This window comes from Colobus angolensis, unplaced genomic scaffold (genome assembly GCF_000951035.1).
Source record: "Colobus angolensis palliatus isolate OR3802 unplaced genomic scaffold, Cang.pa_1.0 Scaffold41, whole genome shotgun sequence".
NCBI lineage: Eukaryota > Metazoa > Chordata > Mammalia > Primates > Cercopithecidae > Colobus > Colobus angolensis.
In genome coordinates this window covers 4,842,583-4,864,831 of record NW_012117488.1, presented here as the reverse complement: position 1 = coordinate 4,864,831, position 22,249 = coordinate 4,842,583, and the positions used below count along the sequence as shown (strand labels likewise).

At 36.1% G+C, this 22,249-nt stretch overlaps 1 protein-coding gene across 4 annotated transcripts in view; it reads left to right on the top strand.

Moving 5' to 3' along the window:
• The window catches only part of SH3GLB1 (SH3-domain GRB2-like endophilin B1), a 44,626-nt gene extending 23,317 nt beyond the window's left edge, over positions 1-21,309 (top strand). For 2 of the 4 annotated variants that reach the window (XM_011956081.1, XM_011956082.1), the window contains 4 exons: positions 7,455-7,544; positions 7,930-8,030; positions 15,341-15,569; positions 16,266-21,309. In XM_011956081.1, the coding sequence (XP_011811471.1) occupies positions 7,455-7,544; positions 7,930-8,030; positions 15,341-15,569; positions 16,266-16,373 (528 nt within the window). In that variant the 3' untranslated portion in view covers positions 16,374-21,309. Of the gene's footprint in view, positions 1-1,324; positions 1,412-2,944; positions 2,969-7,454; positions 7,545-7,929; positions 8,031-15,340; positions 15,570-16,265 lie in introns of all 4 variants that reach the window. The other 2 variants (XM_011956080.1, XM_011956079.1) reach the window with 2 other exon arrangements.
• The last annotated feature ends 940 nt before the right edge of the window (positions 21,310-22,249 follow it).

Sequence of the window (22,249 nt, the reverse complement as noted above, 5' to 3'; positions counted from 1 at the left end):
TTCTTGTGACTTTTTTTGAGTTCTACGTTTACTAAATGCTAATTTTGTGCAAGGTACTCTACTGAGGAGTTCATAGATAAATGATGTAAAATATCTGCTGCTCTCAGTTCACTATCTGGTATAACAGATCACACTTTTTGATGATTTAGCCCTATCAGTAAAGAATGTCTGCTTGTATCTAATATTGCTGTTTTATCAGTTAGCATATTGAAGAATGGTAAAGCAACATCAAAGGCACCAATTAAGCAGAAAGCCAACTTTAGTGTTTCACAATGAACAAAAACACAGTTTTGAAAAATAAGATTGTTTATATGATAAAACATACCAGAGAAGCAAGAACAAAAATAATTACAGGTTGAGTATCCCTAATCCGAAAACCTGAAATCCTCTAAAATATGAAATTCTTTGAGTGCCTTTATGAGGCTCAAGAGAAATGCTTATTGGAGCTTTTCACATTAGGGTTGCTCAGCCAGTAAGTATAATGCAAATCCAAAACCGGAAATCTGAAACACTTCTGGTCCCAGGCATTTCACCTAAGGGGTACAAAACTGTAATGCATTTCAATTACAAGGCACCTACATTTACTAATCCAATTTTAGTCTAATCTAAACTTAAAAATTATTTTACAGTTGTAGTAATGTTAAAGATAAAAATCAGCCAGTTTCAAAGCTCTTCGGTGTTTAGTGGTTTAGGCCTGTTATTTTGGGACGTCCAAATTTGATGGAAAATATTTCTTTAACATCACACAGCAAACTTAAGCATTTCCACAGCAGCATAAATCTTTAATCTGTAAACTCAATAAATTTAGAGCACCATCATACAGCCTTTAAGAACACATGTTTGAATTTAAGGTTTATTAGAAATACAAGGATTGACATGCCTTTAAGACTTCAGAGTATGCCAAGACCTGGCTGAGGCTGATTGAAAGAGAATGTGGTTGAAGGCATCATAAATTCATAAAATAGAAATGATCTTTGAATAGGAAAATTTGGGGTAGGTAGAAGGACTTTCTTAGTGAAAATTTAATAAAAATTGTAGGTAACTGACAGGTTTAAAAATGATACATTTTCCCTAAATGATTCTCATTTAAAGTCAAGCATCAACAAATTTTTTTGTTTTGAAAATTTGAATTTTGGGGAAAAAAATGAATAGGCACCACTATATGCAGTTTCATAGAACAATGAATGTAGTGGGGTTTTTTTAAGTAGAAAAAAATTTGATTGGCTCTTTTACTTGTTTAATGTGTTATTTATTGTGCAGAAGTAATTTGTTTCACTGTGTTCATTGGTATAATGTGTTCTTTGTCTCTTACTATGCACTTAAGCAACTAAACTCAACTCGCCTTGAAGGAGATAACATTATGGTAAATTTCTCTTACATGCTCAACTTCCTGCATGTAAAATGGCTGAAGGTTTGTTGGCCTACTGTGTTTTCTACATCTTGAATAAAGTGCCTTCTCTTGCTATTAGCTGCTTGTAAAATTTTGAAATAATTGTAACTATGTATTCATTATCTTTAACAATAAAAATATGAGGAAAAAATACTAGATGAAGTGATACTGGAACTTTATATAGTGCCTTTTTGCACTGAGTAAAAGATGCTAATTTAAGCTGGCATTTATATTTTCACTTTTGGCAAAGAAAATTAACAAAATATACTTAAAGAAAGGTGTAAGGTAAACACTTTGACTTTGCTGCTTAGTAGCTTCAAGATTTACCTTATTTTCACCCAAACTCAACATAGAATTAATTTCTTCTGCCATTTCAGGCCAAGACAGACCCTATTAGATTAGGTACTCCTGTAATGGCCAGGCTTGTTCTCCATCCAGTGCTAACTCACTTACAAAAGTTTTGGTGGAATGGTGATAGCCTTGGGAAAGAATAGAGAATGCAGATTGTTTTATGGTATCCAATGTATATGTTGATCTTAGTTTGAGAAAATGTTTGAACTATTAGAAGTTTTTTATTTTAGTAAAATAGAAAGTTGTAAAATCTGAACCTAGCCAAGAGTTTGTGCACATTAGCCAATAAAAATGTATAGATATAGTGTGTTTTATTTTATTTCTAGATATATTACTTCATTAGAAGTGTCAAGGGATCTGCAGTACAGCTAATAAATTGGCAATTAATTGGCTGCTTTCATTCACTAGCATTAAACTAAAAGCAGGAAAGTAATAGGAAAGATTATTGTACAGAATATATAAAATGCATTTTTGTTTTTGTTTTTTTAAAAACTGTAATTACTAAAGCCCTGGCTGAATTAGGGCTTACCTTAGATAGCAAGAGAATGCATTAATGTGTTTCCATTGTCCTATCTATAGGTAAATGAAAAGGGTGAGAATATTTCAGTCATTGCTAATTTAACATATAAAGCATAGCTTTTATTTTTGTCTCAGGTAAAAACATAATTATAAACAATTAACAGGACTTTGTTTCATTAATCATTTGTTTTTACTATTAATGTAATCTACTTATAGTAAAACATATTTACAGCTGGTAATTTTATATTTATTATATCTCCAGCTTATTGTTTCTCTCCAAAAAGGCTGTATCAGCAGCCATTAATCCTTGTTTTGCTTCATTTCCTAAAATTTTATAGTTTATACTTAAATGAGAAATTCGAAATCATTTAGTCCAAATCTCTAATTTTCCAGATGAGAATACTGGAGCTGAGAAAGATTAGGTGTTCTCAATTAGGGAAAACTGTTAATTTGTAGATTTAGCATAAGATTTTAGAATTGATAGTAATGATACATATAAAAGTCATACTTTCACAGTATGTTAAGCTGTACTGATTTAGTTACTACTGTGTTTAATCTATTAATATTATTCTGAAAAAGAGTATGCCATTTAAACAAGTATTTATATTTATCTATACTAAGTTGTAGAAAATAAATTCCAACTTTCATGCTCTATATTTTTCTCTAATTTTTAATGCTGGCTAGATTTGGGCAGAGGAGGTGACAAAAGTAAGTAAATTATTAAACTACAGAACTATGAAACAAGAATTTAGTTGACATTGATGCAGTAAATATTTATTGGGCAACAACCATGGGTCCAGTCACAGTGTATATTACTATACCTTATAAAATCTGAAAATGATGGATATGTTCAGGTCTCTTTAGCTAATAGAAGCTCCACCAAGCAGTTGAACAATGCTGCAGAGATGTGGTTTGCACACACACTGATAAATCTTAGATACCTGTACTAAGTGGTAATCTTACAGTTCCTTACTATAGAAGGCAGGCGAAATGCTTATTAATTTTTTAATGACAATTTTTAAAATGTAAAATGTAGTTAACACCGTGTCCTGTATCTTCAGAGAATGGGATATATCATATTTTGCACAAATGAATTTTTTTTTTTTTTTTTGAGATGGAGTTTTGCTCTTGTCGCCCAGGCTGGAGTGCAGTGGCACAATCACAGCTCACTGCAACCTTTGCTTCCTGGGTTCAACCAATTCTCCTGTCTCAGCCTCCCAAGTAGCTGGGATTACAGGTGCCTGCCACCACACCTGGCTAATTTTTTGTATTTTTAGTAGCGACAGTTTTTTCACCATTTTGGCCAGGCTGGTCTCGAACTCCTGAATTCAAGTGATCCACCCACCTTGGCCTCCCAAAGTGCTGGGATTACAGGCATGAGCCACCTCACCCGGCCACAAGTGAATTTTTTAGGTAACTAAAGCTTGTTCTCTCCAGCACCAAAGCTAATTTTTCTCAGTCACATTAGTTGAAAAATCTGTAAAGATGTATTTTACTGCTGCATTAAATATAAGATAGCAAGTATTTGATTTTACTACAGTTAAGGTCATTATTAACATTTATTATACTGTTAACAATTGAATTTGTTGTTTTTCAACTATGTTGTCTCTTTCCTCAGTATCAGACTTGTTTCTTGTAGAAGTTGTCTGTATGACTGCTGCTAGCAGTTCTTCTGTCTGTGTTACCATTTCTAATCTTCTGTGGGCTGGGAAAGAAAGTAATTAAACAAGAATTTAAGGAATAAAGTTAGAAACTGTAGTACATGCAGACTTGTTTCAAATGCTTTTTGAAGTCTTCAGAAGCATTTTTCATTTCCTTCTTATGTTAGGGCCTACCAAACTCTGACATCCACACTGAGGATAACACTAGGGGCTGAGGACAGGTGATGATTGTGGCCCCTGACAAGTAATAGCTTTACAAACTTTAACTTTTGTTTTCTGGCTTTGTAGGATTGATTATACAGTCTGTTTTATGCATAGGTTATAGAGCTATTGATTCTATGACTTGGATCTCTAGTATGAAATTCTTACCTTAAGCTCTTATCCCCCTTTGTGAAGTCTGTTCATCAATTTAGTTATGGTTCCACACTGGATTCTGATTTCTTCCTGAACTTCTAGCATGAAAAGGGGCAGAGCAACACAGAAGAGAATATAGGTTGAGCAAAAAAACTAGAATGTCTTCCTCTTTGGCGTAAAGATACGCCAGAAAATTTCTGACTTGATTTTGCAGTCTCAGCAAGTTTAGGAAATAAATTGATACAATACATGGGAAGAAACTCATGAAACATATTATATACATACATATAAAATCTAAAGAAACCTATCAAAATGGATTTGAGGGGTTTTTTCCTTCTACACATGTCACTTCTGACATTTTTATAATTAAAAGTATATAAATGACCGGGCGCAGTGTCTCACACCTGTAATCCCAGCACTTTGGAAGGCCGAGATGGGCAGATCACCTGAGGTCAGGAGTTCAAGAGCAGCCTGACTAGCATGGTGAAACCCCACCTCTACTAAAAATAGAAAATTAGCCAGGCGTGGTGTCCCAGCTACTTGGAAGGCTGAAGCAGGAGAATCCCTTGAACTTGGGAGGTGGAGTTTGCAGTGAGCCGAGATCGGCCATTGCACTCCAGCCTAGGCAACAAGAGCAAAACTCTGTCTCAAAAAATAAATAAATAAATGAAAATGTATAAATGTTAAAACTTTATATTCCTGGAGTATTTTAAGATTTTAATCCATATGAATAGTAGGCAACACTGATCAAGATAGTCACAGCAAATGCCTCAGAAGCATTACCAAAATTTATGGCTTACAGATAACCCAATCATGACATCATGGGCCAACAGATTCTTGCCCATCTTCCAGTTACCTTTAAAAAACAACTCTTCTAGCTTACCTAACCCGTGTTATGCTATCATGTAGTCTAGTAGCAGTTATTTTTAGCAGTAGAAAGTCTTTTCCCTTGAGATTTTTTAGACGACAGAATATCAGCCCTTTCTTATCTATCTTTCTAATGTGGATAATTTTCTTCCGAAGTAAATTGATTATGCTAAACCTAATTTAAATTATTTTAGCCTCTCAGATCAATTATGAACAGTTACATATGCCAGAAGTATAGATGATTTGGGACATTTGACTATTTGAAGCCACCCAACATGCACTAAAACTTGTTCCAGAAATGAGATGCATTTTTCCCTATCGTCTACCCTCTCTAAATAAAGTCTAGATTGTACAGAAGGACCTCCTAAGCTTTGTAACATGGTGCCTTTCTTCATGATGAAATTTTACTCAAACCTAGAAAGCTGATCCCTCATCCTTAATGAGATCATTTGATATTTTTTATTCAGTGTACTTAGCATTAAAATATTATTTCCACTTTAGTTTCAATCTTCCTGGTCACCTTAATCTGCTACCTAGTTTATTTGCTTACACCTTACCTAGAAATAATGTCAACTAGTAGGATTTTTCTGCCATTTCTACCAAAGACCATTAAATCAAACCGTACTTTCACAATCAAAGACTATATGAGACTAGCCTAGTTTACTTATGAAGTGCATTTATTTTTGATTTGCTGTATTTACTTCTGTTACTCACAGCCTTTTTGTATTCAAGCAGAACAGTAAATAGTGCATGTGTAACATTGATGTGATTGGTTTTCCTTAATGCTCTCCTTAGGAAGAACATTGCTGCTTTTTTTCTTCTGGGACTTTTTTCTACTTCATACTAGCTTCCAAATGAAGCTTACTTTATCCCTGCTATCAAAAAACCATGGGTTGTGGTTTTAGTCAAGTAAATTTAATTTCGACTTTTGACTTACTAATTCAAGCTTATTTCCATAAGTCCAAGCTAGAGGTCAATTCTTAGTCCCCGGGTTGTTGCCAGTGGGCTGTTACAGCAACTGATTATCTAGTTTGCTGCTGCTTCCTTGTAGACTGGCTTACTAGGTTAACTATTGCTAACAAAGGGTGAGGAGAGGGAGATGAAGCCTGAGAGAAAAAAAGTTCATACCTTGTTGTTGTTGTTGTTTTTTACTTTTATTACATCTTGGAAATGTCATAAAGCATTTGCATAGGTGGAAAATGCTATTTGTGCTGGAGAGGTAGTCAAACATATCATTATAATGATGATGTTACCAATGATAATGCCCAGTGGGAAATAAGCTAACTATTCTGAGTAAGCTGTGGGGTTTTATTTCTCTTTCCCACTTATTAACAACCAACTCTGACTAAAGGTTTGAGAAAATGTTTTTTGCCACTATTTGCTATTTTTAGATCTTGTTGATTTTTCAGTGAACTGTTTTGTCACAACAGTAAGCCTCTTTTATCAGATGGTTGAAACCAATAGTGGCATACTATTATTTACATCTCTTCCCAGCTCCACAGTGTGTGACTTCACCTTAGTAGCTGGAAATCAGCTGTGGTGGTAGTATTTATGTCATGAAAATCTGGATATGAGAGCTTTTTTTTTTATTTCTTGGAGAAGAATTTAACAGCACACCACTGATTGAAGTTCAATCATAACTTAAAAAGCTTTTTAAAACCCTAGTGTATCTTAATAGATAGTATTCTGCTTAAGGCATTTTTTATGCATAGTTTGAAAAGAAAATTTAAAAGGAAGACATTTAAAATGTAGGACAAAAAATCCTTTGAATGAACCTAAAAACTGGTGCTAGCAACAAGTGTTTGGCCACTAAACGCAAGGTGAAAATCCTGTGGCTTCACTCTAAAGTCTTTTGCATTTGAGACTGAAGGCTCTTTAACTTCAAAGTAAAAACTATAGTAATAATTGAGAAGTTTTTGCAGCAATATTATTTTATACTTGTAAAACTGATCATCTTAAAATTTTGTAAAACATTAAAATTTAGCAAAGTTGATACTAGAAAATTTATGAAAATCTCTTGACTTTCTCTTAGTAGTTTTTCTAGGCTCTTAAGAGTGTATTATTAAGCTTTAGTGTAACATATTCTTTTGAGTAAAGTACTGGAATCAGTTGTCCACGTGGAGTAATACAGAAAAGCTAAGGTCTAGAAACCAGGGAACCATTTTAGATACAAAGCAGAATTGGGGAATTGCCAGATTATAACTTGAGGTTTGTTTGGGGCATTTTTTTTTTTAACCATCTAAAATAAATGTATATAACATGGACTGAGTCTTCTGAAGAGATTCTAAAACAATAATATATTCTTATTTAAGTCTGAACAGGAATTAAGAATAACTCAAAGTGAATTTGATCGTCAAGCAGAGATTACCAGACTTCTGCTAGAGGGAATCAGCAGTACACATGTGAGTATTCATTCGTTGAAAATTCATCTGGAACAAGACTTTGTAGTCCTAAGGCAATTTTGGGAGGAAAAACTGAACTTCTCAGTCATTCATCAAGGAAATTTAAATTATGTTACTTTCCAATATATCCGAAGAAATATTTAAAATTTTTGTTTACATCTTATCACCTAGTTCTCCCACCCTCATTAAATATACAGTTAGTGTTTATTGGCTAAGCAGAGTTTGCTAGTGTACTGTTCACCAAGGCCAATCTTAATAAGCCTTGTAGTAAGATGTTAGATACTGGTGAGTCTACCTCAGTACAATATTGTGGTCTGTCTCCCCCTTGCATTTGCCATTTAAGTTGACTATAGAGATAAGAACTGACTATAATTTTCCTTCACAGGCCCATCACCTTCGCTGTCTGAATGACTTTGTAGAAGCCCAGATGACTTACTACGCACAGTGTTACCAGTATATGTTGGACCTCCAGAAACAACTGGGAAGGTGATAATTTACTTTTCACATGTAAAGAGGAGAAATTCAAATTTTTGCATATGAACTAATAGTAGGGATGAAGATTAGAGGAATTAAGACTCTTACTAGCTTTCTTAGAAATAGTTTCTTTTTTTTTAGGAAAGTCATTATCAGATTTCTGAGGTAACAGAATATTTTGAGCTCTTCTGGCACAGAGGCATGTTAACAGGGATGAGAAAAAAAGAAGTGAATACCTTTTCAGTGCTGTAAGGTTAAAAGTGTTTCAAAGTTCACTTTTTTCCTGCTACTGAATACTTTTTGCTATTGGTTGAGGAAGATATAATTAAATTGACAGTTACCCTTAAAGATAAACTAATTTATACTTACTCGTTACTCATTTGTTTACTATATTGAAAAAAAGAAAACTTTTAGAATATTTCGTAAGACCTCATATCTACCGATGTGATTATTTTGAGTATGATAATATACTTTAAAGCAAAATGATAGTATGTAAAACACATAGCTCAGTCATTCATTCATCAAATATTTATTGACTGTCTGCCATGTGCCAAGCACTGTTACATATTCTGGGGTAATATCAGCAAACAAAACAGGCAAAGATGCTTGCCTTTATGGAGCTCACATTATAGGGTGACATTGAAAATAAAATAATGTTTAGGGCAAACGTGGTCTCTGCTCTCGCAATACTTAGCCTAGGTAGAAATACAAAGGAAGCCATTGGTAGACAGGCCATGGGGTTGGCAAAAAAATAGAAGGTGCCTGGTATTATGAAGGCATCTAACTGTGACTGAGGTACATCTAGCAGAGTTTCCCAGGTGAAGTTATCTTGGTGGGAATCTAGATGAAAAAAGGGACAGCGATGAATATTCTAAGCAAGGAAGAATATGTATATAAAAAAGTCAGAAGAAAGAGAGAGTAGGGCAAGTTCAGGGAACTGACAGTAGTCCATTCAGGCTGGAGCATAGTGTTCAAGAATGGAATGGTAGATGAATCTAGAGGAGTTAAGCAAGGTCATACCATGAATGGCCTTTAAAGTAAGTTGTTGTAAGGAGTTTGGAATTTATATAGTGAGGAACCATTAAAACAGGGGAGTGATATGTAGCATTTGCAGGAAGAATATCAAAAAATCATTTCAGGGAATAAGGTAAATAAAGTTACTTTGGTGTTTGTTTCTGCACATTAACACTTCAAAACTTGGCCTATAACAAAATTGGGCACATCCATGAAACCAATTTTGAACCTCAAAAATGAACTGCAGCCTAATCATTAGTTATTTTAATAGGATATACAGGAGCATTTACATATCTGTATATTTGAGGTTTTATTAGTGGTAATATCTCAAGGCAGAACACCACTGTATCTTCACATCATTATAATTATTTTAAGCCCAAAGAAGCCTTAGTACTTTTTTCCACTTTATCCTGAAACTCTGGAAGTGCAGCATAGGGGTTGCTTATACTTGCATTCTACTTAAAGCCACCCTATGCTTAGGACTCGGCCATTTAAACAAAATCCAGTTATTACGTTATTACTGCACTTTGAGATAAGCTCCAGCAATACAAAGTAAAACCAGTGCTACTATTCTAGAAAAGAAAGTCTAGCTTGTCTCTCCACCCTCAATTATATTATTGCTAATGACCAATGACACTGGGGGAAGTTTTTAAGATAATACATGGAAATATTCAAATATAGAACTTGACAAATCATCCAGCTCTACACTAACACATTCAAAAGCTATTTATGAAGAATAGAACCAGATTGTATCATTAATAGTTGCAATAACAGTACCAACAGGTAGTAGAAGTAACTGAATAACAGCAATCACTTTGGCTGAGCCTAAGTTGTGCATAGGTGCTCTACCAGACACCTCATGTGTATTATTAACTTTATAATCCTCACCACCAAATGAGGTAGGTACTATTATTATCCATATTTTAAAGATGAGAAAGCAGAAGTACTAGTCACAAGATTAGCAATTTTTCTAACAATTGGAAGGCTTTTACATATCACGCTCCAGTGGCTTAATTGACATTTTTGTAGAATGAGTAATTGGTATGATTTTTTAATGTATCAGTAAAAGTTCTTAGAAGGCAAAAGTGGCCTTTCAGTTCATTTTTTAAATCTTTAACTCTGCAAAATTGACATAGGTAGACTTCAGTGGCTAATCAAAGGCTAAAATCATACTAGTAAAATATGGTTAGAGAACTAAAAAAGCTATGTGTATATACATATTCATATAAATAGAGCTTTTTCTTACCTTCAGAAATGTATGTATTTAATCCCTGCTGAAGAACCGAGTTCACTGAGGAAGGGATACTAGGAGAGGTGGTCTTAATTTTAGAGAGGAAAAGCTATATTTAAAACTATTTCTTCTTATCATTAAAACCCTTTATCCATCAGAGAAACATTTGCTTTTCATTTTTAAAATGCACTGTTCCGGATGTGGAGGATATAGTATATAAATAAAATAACCAAAATTCCTGCCTTCCTGGAATCTACATTCTATATGGGGGCAGAAGGGAGCAGAAAAGCAATATGTATATAAATTATATAGTATATTAGAAGGTGAAAATGGTGTACCGAAAAATGTAGCAGGAAACTACTTTGGTCGGAGTAGAGAAAGATGTGAGAAAGCACGCATGCAGGCATCTGAGAGATGCTCCAGGAAGAGAGTGCAGCAAGTACAAAAACCCTGAGAGCGTGACATAGCTGGTATGGTCAAGGAACGGCAAGGAGGGCTTGGCTAGAGACGAATAGAGGAAATGTGGAGTCAAAACATATAGGGCTTTGACTTTGGTCTTTACTCAGAGATGAGGAGCCTTTGGAAATTTTGAGCTGAGGAGTGACATAATTTTAGGCTTTAACAGAATCATTCTGGCTGCCACATTGAGGATAGGTGTTGGGTGGAAGCTGACAGATCTGTTTCAAACTTACTGCAATAATGTAGTCAGTAATTCAGTCAGAAGATAGCAGTGGCTTGGATCGGGGTAATTGTGGTAGATAGGATGGAAGTGGTCAGGTCCTGTGGGTGTATTTTTTTTTTTTTTTTTTTTTTTTTTTTTTTTGAGACAGAGTCTCACTGTGTTGCCCAGACTGGAGTGCAATGGCGCAATCTCTGCTCACTACAAACTCCTCCTCCTGGGTTCACACCATTCTCCTGTCTCAGCCTCCCAAGTACCTGGGACTACAGGCACCTGTCACCACACCCGGCTAATTTTTTGTATTTTTAGTAGAGACAGGGTTTCACCGTGTTAGCCAGGATAGTCTCGATCTCCTGACCTCGTGATCTACCCGCTCAGTCTCCCAATGTGCTGGGATTACAGGCGTGACTATGGGTGTATTTTAAAGTCAGAAGGATTTGCTTGACAGATTGTATGTATGTATATTGGACACAAAGATGTCAAGAATTATTGCAAGGTTTTGTTTTGTTTTGTTTTGTTTCATTTTGTTTTTAAGATGGAGTTTCACTCTTCCAGCCCAAGCTGGAGTGCAATGGCGCAATATCGGCTCACTGCAACCTCTGCCTCCCGGGTTCAAGGGATTCCCCTGACTCAGCCTCCCAAGTGGCTATGATTACAGATGTGGCCACCATACCCAGCTAATTTTTTGCATTTTTAGTAGAAAAGGGGTTTCATCATGTTAGCCAGGCTGGTCTTGAACTCCTGGTCTCAGGCAGTCCACCCGCCTCAACCTCCCAAAGTGCTGGGAGTACAGGCATGAGCCACTGCGCCTGTCTGCAAGTTTTTGACCTAAACAACTGAAGGAATGGGGAGTTGTGGTTAGTTAAAATGGGGAATGCCAGAGGAGGCAAAGGTTTCAGGGATGAAGGTGTGGAAAGTATGTCAGTTACATTAGAAGCCCAGTTTTAAATATGTTAAGTTTGAGATGTCTGTTAAACATTTAAGTGGAGGTATCCAATTTTAGGATATGCAGGTCTGGACTTGGATTGGGGGCGGGGTGAATTAGAGAAATTAGAGAGTTGTCAGCATATCAAAGGTATTTAAATCTGTGAGACTAGATAAACCCTCGAAGGAGTAAGTATAGAGAAAAGAAGAGGATCAGGGACTGAGCTCTGAAGTACTCTAGGATGGAGAGTTGAGGAACAAGGCAAGGAGGATGATAAGGAATGAGGCAGTGAGGTAAAATGGAAACTAAGAGTATGGCCTGGAAGCCAAGTGAACAACATGTGTGAAAGTGGGAGAGAATGGTCACTGCATAGGTCAAGTGAGAGGAGGACTGGGAATTGACCATTGGATTTAGGAACATTAACGTCATTGCTAACCTTGACGAGTGGTTTTGGTGAAACAGTAGGCGCAAAGTAATGTTTGTAATGTAAGAGACTGGGAGGAGAGGAATTGTGACTGTAAGTTTAGGTAGATCTTTCAAGAAGTTTTGGTGTAAAGAGGAACAGAGGAATGAGGCAGTAGCCATAGGAGAAAGGGGTGTCCAGCAATTTTTTGCTTGTTTTTTAAGATAGGAGAAATAAGGACATGTTTGTAAGCTGATGGGAATGATAGAGTAGATGGAGCAAATATGATAATGTGGGAGGGGAAGGGGAAGAATTGGTTGAGTGATATCCTAGATAGGCAAAAAAGGATGAGATTTTGTGCACATGTGGAGGAATTAACATCAGGAGCATAGACAGCTCATTAGAGAGTTTCCTGGCCGGGTGCAGTGGCTCATGCCTGTAATCCCAGCACTTTGGGAGGTCAAGGTGGGCGGATCTCTTGAGCTCAGGAGTTTGAGATCAGCCTGGGCAATATGGCGAAACCCTGTCTCTACAAAAAATACCAAAATTAACTGGGTGTGGAGGTGCATGCCTGTAGTCCCAGCTACTCAAGAAGCTGAGGCAAGAGAATTCTTTGCTTAGGCCCAGGAGGCAGAGGTTGCAGTGAGCCGAGATTGCACCACCGCGCTACAGCCTGGGCAAAAGGAGTGAACTCCTGTATCAAAAAAAAAAAAAAAAAAGAGTTCCTGATTGCCTGATTGTTCTTTTGTGGCTCACGCCTGTAATCTCAACACTTTGGGTGACCAAGGCAGGTGGATCACAAGGTCAGGGGTTCGAACGCAGCCTGACCAACATGGTAAAACCCCGTCTCTACTAAAGATACAAAAATTAGCTGGGCATGGTGGCGGACGCCTGTAATCCCAGCTACTCAGGAGGCTGAGGCAGGAGAATCGCTTGAACCTGGGAGACAGAGGTTGCAGTGAGCCGAGATTGTGCCACTGCACTCCATCCTGGGCAACAGAGTGAGACTCCGTCTGGAAAAAAAAAGGAAGCAAGCTCATCAGCTGAGTATAATGGTTATGGGGAGAACTGGTGAAATTTTGAGGATGGGCAAGAGGGTATGAAATAGTCATCAGGGGAATGGAAAGTGAAAGTGAATGGACTAGAGAAATGTAGTATCATTGCCTGGTGGCATGTGGACCCACTTGAGGTTCCTAATCATAAATTGAGTGTAAAACAAAGCTTTTCTGTGTTTCTCCTGTTAAAATAGATGCATGGATACTGAGTAGGTAAATAGGGAGGTTTTTACCAAATCAGTACAATGAAGTGAGAGGCATAAGAAATGAGAGCATATGTAAGGGGTTATTATAATTAACTATGGACATGAAGGTGTTGGTAGGATCATAGACCCTGGTAGGCTTGTTGATGTGAGAGCACTTGAAAGAAAAAGGCGATGGTCAAAGAATGGGATAGTAGAAACTATTATTATTGGAAGGGTTGTGGTTACTGGAATTGGTAAGATCTAGATGTGACTGTGGGAATGGGTGGCTGAACTAGAATCAGGTATAAAGTCAATAGAAGAGTTCGAGGATCTAAGAGGCTAAAGTGTTGGAAGAACTGTCCATATGGATAATAAAGTCACCAAGAAGTAAGATACAATGTCGAGTGAGCCAGGTGCTAAAATCTTCTAGAATGAAAGTAGGGGAATGAGGCATCTTTAGGTGATTACAACAAGAGATACTGGGTATCTCTTTTCTTTAAGTGATGGGAATGATACAATAGATGGAGAAAATATAATGTGGGAAAGAAAGATAATATGAAATATGATAATATGATAAAATATGATAATGTGGGAGGGAAAGATAATGTGGTATAGTCGAATAACATGAAGTTGAAGGATTGGCCAGAATTGTTTACAGAAAAGAGTCTAAATAACAGTGATGAAGAACATAAGACTCCTCCATTGACCTCTAGGTTCAGTGATAAAAGAGGAGTATGGGAGATAAACACTAGCACAGGAGGATGAAGGGAAGGTTTAGAGAAGAGGTTAAGGATACAGGGAATTTTGCTGATGACTGAAATGATTTCCAGATGGTATGGTGGTCATGAAGAGAAAAAGGGACTTTTCTAGTTTAATGAATTTATTAAAACTTAAAAACGAATTTTCATAGATAATTTTTTAGCTTAGAAATGGTTGAATTAGAATGATGTCAGACCAGCTATTTTGTACTGTTTTCTATTTAGTATTATTGGGGAAACTAGCCTTAAAATAAACTGAAAATTCTCATTATTTTCAAATTATTTATGAGCACATTAATCACAAAAATCACTGACTTCTAATAGAAAATTTTTCTAAAAAATAGAACAAATGAACTTGTAAAATGTGTCCTAGTCTACCATTGAGTCTTCGATTTCATTGAGATAATTAGCAGTCATATTATTTGAATGTCTACCTTCTCATTGTGTGTATGTCCTTAAGGGAATAGTATCATTTCATCTTTATGTCTTCTGCTTCTCATAGTCATGCTGAACATGTAGATACAAATAAATAATATTTACATATAAATGACAATAAATATTTTATTTGAATAGGAAAATGTGATTGGACCAGTTTATGAAAAAAGGGTTTAGTTATTCACATATTTCTCAAATAATTAAGTTGAAAAAGCCTCATACTTGTAGTATCTAATATTTAAGTAGTTTTTCATCAATATTTTTATTTAATAATTCATAAAGAAAAAATTAAGAAAATATTCTAATGGAAGCTTTTGGGCAGTGCTTTCAAAATAAACCATAATAAACCATCTGTTTTTCCTGGGGAAAAAAATACAGCCATTAATTTTAAGTTAATATTATAAGGATAGTTTTGAAACAAACTTTCAAGGATTTATATTTGAATACCACCTGAGTTGTCTCTAGTATAATTGGCCCAAGAGGGAAAAGGAAGATAGATACACTCTGTAATTAAAGTAATATCTGTAAATCTTTTCCAGTGCGAAGTTTGGTAGAAAGTAAACAGCACCACCAAGTGGTGGTATTAAGGAACTTTAGTCACTTGGAAATAGATAATTCACTGTTTTCTTTTCAACAGTTTTCCATCCAATTATCTTAGTAACAATAATCAGACTTCTGTGGCACCTGTACCATCAGTTTTACCAAATGCGATTGGTTCTTCCGCCATGGCTTCAACAAGTGGCCTAGTAATCACCTCTCCTTCCAACCTCAGTGACCTTAAGGAGTGTAGTGGCAGCAGAAAGGCCAGGGTTCTCTATGATTATGATGCAGCAAACAGTACTGAATTATCACTTCTGGCAGATGAGGTGAGTATTGTGGGTATGAGAAGGAAAATGTATCAGGAATTGACATACCTTCTAATATTATAACAAAGTGCAAATTCCTCATTAGTTATTTGAAAACAGTTTCATAGATTACAGATAGTTATATTAACATAAAATTGTAATTAATATTCTTTAATGTAATAGAATATCATAGAAATATTTAAAACTTTTAACTGCCAAATAACTTGAAGATGTATAAAACTCTCTCCAATAAAATCCTTTATCTAGGCCAGACATGGTGGCTTACACCTGTAATCTCAGCACTTTTGGAAGGTCAAGGCAGGGGGATCACTTGAGGCCAGGAGTTCGAGACCAGCCTGGGCAACATAGTGACACCTCATCTCTATAAAAAATATGAAAAATTAGCTGGGCATGGTGGTGTGCGCCTGTAGTCCCAGCTACTCAGGAGGCTAAGGTGGGAGGATCGTTTGAACACGGGAGGTCAAGGCTGCAGTGAGCCATGATCATGCTACTGCACTACAGCCTAGGCAACAGAGTGAGACCCTGTCTCAAAAAAATAATAATAACAAGTAAATCCTTTGTTTTTCAGAACAATTGATAATAATGTTTGAAGTCCTTTTGGTGAATAATTTTAAACAGATTAAATACAAATCTGATTGTTTTTCTACATGTTTATTTTTTAATGTAGTTAATGACTGGAAGTATTTTATTTTGCAGGTGATCACTGTGTTCAGTGTTGTTGGAATGGATTCAGACTGGCTAATGGGGGAAAGGGGAAACCAGAAGGGCAAGGTGCCAATTACCTACTTAGAACTGCTCAATTAAATAGGTGGACTATGGAAAGGTTACCCATCATGACATTGTATTTATATACAATTAACTCTAAATAAAGCAGGTTAAGTATCTTCCATGTTAATGTGTTAAGAGACTGAAAATAGCAGCCATCAGAAACCGGCCTTTCTGCCGATAAAGTTGCATGGTAAATATTTCATTACAGAATTTATGTTAGAGCTTTCATGCCAAGAATGTTTTCTTACAAAATTCTCTTTTTATTGAGGTTTCACTAATAAGCAGCTTCTACTTTTGAGCCTCAACTTAAAGCAGAACTGTTTTCTACTGGATTTTTCATTAACAGCAAGCTTTTTCTTTTATGTAAAATAAATCTATTGTGAATTGATATCAGTGACTCATTTATTAGGTATAATTGATAGCCAAAGAATAAAATTAAAATTTATTTTAAACTTTCGGTCTTAAAAAGAGCTGTAGGATATAAACCTCTTTTGTGAAAAGTAGAATTTTCTGAATGCTTTCATAGACAAAAATGCAGTTATACTATGTTTACCTGGTTTTCCAGCAGAAATCAAATGATTTCAATACTATGTTTTGATGGGTTATTTTGAGAGTTGTTTGGTTTTTTAAACACTACAGAATGGTTTCTTTTAAATTTAAGAACAACTAGTTCTTGAAAAGCAATACCATATTTCTCAGATAAATTTGTAGTTAAGGTTCTAGAAAGTCTAGGACAAATTTACTTCATTAAACCAAGTTTTTAAGATTATTCAATTGGCACAATTTAATGCATAATTGGGATTGGATCCATTAATAACATACTGTGGTACAGTAAAGAGAATTTGTTCTTATTGAACAACAAATTTGTATAAAAATATGGAATAATGCAACTACATTATATATTGTATACGAACAAAATAAATTTTGGGTCACTCCGAGCTTACTATTAAAACATTGAAAACTTATTAATGAACACAGGCTATCTTGATGAGGATCTCTGGTTATGAAACACATACTAATGAAATTATTAGTGACACATTGGAAGCTAGAAAATTGCAGTTTGGGCCATTGCTATAAATCAGCAAATTGGCAGATTGTTTCCATGGTAATTTCTGTTCTCATTCATTCATTCAACAAACATTTGTTGAGGGCCAGATACTGTGCTGGTCAACTGGGGATATTATCCTGAACAATATGCACACAATTCTTGCCCCTGCAGAGCTTAAAGACCATTAAAGGATTCAGAAAATTAAACAAGCAATTGTCCTACAATAGGATTAGTGTTGTGATGGGGAAGATACAGGGTACTGTATTTGGGAGTCACATAACTCCAGTTTTGGGAGTGGGAGATGGTTTGGGGAAGAACTGTTCCAGATAAGGAGATGTGTAACCAAGACAGCATAGCACATTCTCTGAACTAAAGTAATTTACTCTAACTTAAGCATGAAGTACAAAAGTATAGTTCATTTATTGAGGGAATGTTAAGCTATTAAAATGATACTTTTTGGTACTTTAAAAAAAATGAATACTTAAACACGATTTTAAAATTTTGTGTTAAGAGCTCCTAATAAGAGCTTGGTAAACATGTTGACAATTTAACTCACAGTCTAAACTTTAAAAGTAGTTGTTACCCTTTTATTTCTGTGCCATGAGACAAATTCTTCTGCAGTGTTATAGTTGTACAAGATGTTTTGACTCACTCTGAATTGCCATATTCTTAAACCCTCAAAAGCTGCTCAAGCTGGTCAGTTTTCTGTAAAACCAAGTAAATGAAATTTTCTCTCCCTTGAGAAAGGAAGTTCTGCAGCCTAGAGTACCAGCTATTATGTTCTATAAGTCCAGATTTAGGCTTTGAAAGATCATACCAAAACTTCAGTTTGACTTAAACAGCAACTGTAAATTAGGTTTATGGGAAATATAGTAATACAGGGGAAAGAATATCGGTAATGGAGTGAAATGGTCCTGGGTTCAAATCCAGTCTTCCTCACATACTATGCTTTTTAAGCCTCAACTCAGATGTGTTACTGCCTTTTCCTTACCAGTAAAATGAGGACAATAATTATGACACCCTAGAGTGGTTGTGAAGATTAAATAGCAAATGTTATCTTGTATTTCAGGTGCTTTTTAGGGAAAGTCTTGGCACATAGTAAACACATCCTGTAAATATCAGTTTCCCCTTGTTAGCCGCTGTAGCACTCTGACGTACCAAGTCTATAGGTCTTGCATATCGCTGTGTACCGGAGATACCTCTTTTACATCTGGGCTCTGTTTACTCTCTATCAGTCCTATCCTCCACCCTCTTTAAATCAGACCCCAAGTTTAACCTTCCCACAGTCAGTATAAATCATTTTTCAGAACTTTCAGCTTTCCATCAAGTGAAAGTTGATTTTAGTTACCCAGTAATGTACAGAAGCCCTCAATAATGTTAAGCTTCAAAGGCTTCTGGTACATTTGTCTACCACAGAACCACCACAATATATGTGCTTGTTCTTAGGTTTATTGCTTTTTGTTTTAATGGGGTTTGGTGGTTTGGGTTTTATTTTGGTTTTGGCTTAAAGTCAAGTTTAGTTTTTACTCAAGTAAGGCCTGTGAAGTTTCTTAGGCGTGGAAGAAAAAGCTTGGAAAGCCTATTAATTCATGGTGCAATTCAGAGTTGTTTAAGTTCTGTGACACTGAGCTTAATCTATAAGTATAGTGACATGTGAAGCATGCACATATGAATGAAAAACTAAAATAATTGTAGGCTCTTCTACAAATGGAAAAAAAAGTGATTGGATTGTGTCTACCTTTTTCCTCAAAGTAATCTAACCTAAAAGGTCATGGTGTTAAAACTTTTTATGGTGCTAATCAGAAAAATTCATGTTGCAAGAAATCCGGTCTCAAAAATGGGAATGTGCCTCCTCACTCTGCGTCACATGAGAAATAAATCCTGAGGCCAGGATCACCAGTGGGGTAGAGCCATCTTCATAGTCTCTTGGTACCCTCCCTCTGAACAAAGAACAGAGTGAGACTGGGAAGGTAGTGCTGGGAAAACATTTCTGTGGTAAATTGTGGAGTAGAGAAGACAATGGAGGGCAAGGCAAAAACTCACACACTTGTTTACCGATAGAAGCCCCACTCACCTCCATGCTGACAGAATTCCGGAAAAATTCCTTCCCTATATCCCAAGCACCTGAAATTTTGAAATATTGCCCTACTATATAGCACTTTAAGCTTCGATGAGTTGCTGTAATGGAGAGATAGCTTCATAGCTTAGCCTATAGCCAACTTTGCCTCAGGACCTCTGGATAAGATGAAGTGGCTTTGACCTCATGTGAGTCTCAAATGCTGGAGAGGAAGTTCCACAACCACCCGTGCCTTTTCTCCCATATTATGCTCCTTAGAAAGTCTAATGGCTGGGTGCAGTGGTTCATGCCTGTAATCCCAGCACTTTGGAGGCTGAGGCGAGTGGATCACCTGAGGTCAGGAGTTCGAGACCAGCCTGGCCAACATGGGGAAATACAAAAATTAGCCAGGCATGGTGGCATGCACCTGTAATTCCAGCTGCTCGGGAGGCTGAAGCAGGAGAATATTTGAACCCCAGAGGCAGAGGCTGCAGTGAGCCAAGATTGTGCCACTATACTCCAACCTGGGTGATAGAGTAAGACTCTGTCTCAAGGAAAAAATAAAAAGAAAAAATGTCTACTCAATAGAGCAGTGATTCGCAAAGTGTGAGACCCCAGACCGGCAATATTGGCATCTCCTGGAGACTTATTTAAAATGCTAATTATTACTTTCAAGAACTTTCTACCTTCATTTGTACTTTTTTTCTTTTCAAGGGCTCATGGAATTAGTCTTCCATGTGATAGCTTTTTAAATATTTTAAGACAAAAACTGAGTCTTCTAATCTTAATTGTGTTCTAGCAGTAGTCATTGTAATTATAGTTATTTTTATAATTTATTTTTTAGTGTATATCTGTCACTCTGGAATGTAGGCTCCCTGAGATAAAAACTATAATTCTTTTTATGCCAGTTACATTCCCAACTCTTAGCACAAGACCTAGGACATAGTATGAACTCAATAAATATTTGTTGAATGAAAGAAAAATGCAAATTTTTAAGCCTTTTCAGAGACCTACTGAATCAAACTCTGAGAGTGGAGCCCAGCAATCTGTTGTAAAAGCTATTTGAGTAATACTGTTGCACTCTAAAGCTTGAGAATCACTGCAATAGAACTAAGAGAACATGCATTTCACCTTTAGGCCTATTCTCTGACATCACTTGAAAAATCCGCTCTGCCTTCTGTAACCCTTACCAACAACATTGCCCTGTCCACGTAGGGGAAACTTCTGGGCTATATTACAAGTGGGTATGAAGGTATAAGGATATACATAGTGGGAAGTATTGCTTAGAATGCCAGTACTTGTTTGCTGTGGAAGGTTTCTAGGAATGGATTGCTTAATCTAAAGTAAGCACTACCACCGTCCATGTTTTCACTTAACACAGTGCCTTTTAATTGGTGACTAACATCAAAACACCTTAACAAACCGTTAAAACAGTATCAGAAACCATGTGTACATCCCTGTGCCTCTTAGATTGCTACGTTCTGCTCTCGTTCTTACTTCAAAGGACACTTTTTAAAGAATTGTTAATGCTTTTTTATAATACAAGTCATAGCCATGTTGGCAAAAAGAAATTCGGTGAGAAAGAAAAATCACTGATAATTCCATCATCCAGGGAGAACCACTGTTATTTAAGTATATGGCCTTCCAGACTTTTCTGTGCATTTATAGATTTTTTTAATGGGATCAAAGTGTACATACTGTTTTGTAACTTTTTTTCCACTCAACAATACCATGACTGTCTTGCTGTATCAAGTATATTTCTACATCTCTTAATGGCTGCATGATATTCCATCATATGTGCCACATTTTATTAAACTACTGTTGAATTTTTAGGTTTCCAACTTTCATTAATAAAGTGCTTTAAAGAACATTGTCTTGATAAATCTTGTATGTGTTCATATTTTCTGAAGATAAATACTTTGAAGTGGAATTGCTAGTGAAGAGGGTATGCCAGTTTTTAAAAGCTTTTGTTACTGCCATGTTGCCCCCTAGAAAACTTTAAGCAATTTATACTTTTATCAGCAGTGTATGAGAGAAGACGGTTTCTTCTGGAGGGCTTCCAACTAGAATATTCTGGGAGTCTTTGGTTTAAAAATAAAGGGTAAGAGGGAGATTAAAAGATCCTGCAAAATTAAAAGACCAGTCTTAAATTTTTCTTAAATTATGACATCATTTACTGTTCTTCCCTCTTTATCATATATTTTGTGTTACTTTGGAAATGTTTATAGTACTAGTTGCCTCTTGCTTTTATTCAGTCTCCTGAATAATCAGAAAGCATTATTACCTTTCTGATGCTTGCAGAGACAGTAGAAGAACAATCTTAACTAGACTTGAATCTTGAAGTATCTTTAATGCAGGTTTACTGTTTATGGATTTAGGGAATGTAGCCCTAGTGGGGAAAGTATGATTTTGGAAGGTAGGCAGAACAGTGACTCTCCCACTTGTTTGCCTGGCCTTTTGTGAGTCATTAAACCTCTCCCACTTTGAGCCTGCTTACTCATCTCTAGAATGAGAATAATATAAACCTACCTTGTAGCATTGAAAGGATTAACCATATTATGAAGAGTGGCTGGCACCTAGTGGATAATATTATGGCTTACTAGGATTTATAGATAAGTATGTTAGAGCAGTTGCTATTGTCAACCTCTGGAGTAAATATCACTGCCATTGCCAAAGAAAATCTTCCTTGAAAGCTGTCACAGTGAATGGGCATTGTCTTGTATATCCTTATACCTACACAATCCTCATTCTTAGGGAATCCGGCTCATTTTTTCCAGTCAGGTATTCAAGTAATCTAACCAATAAAAC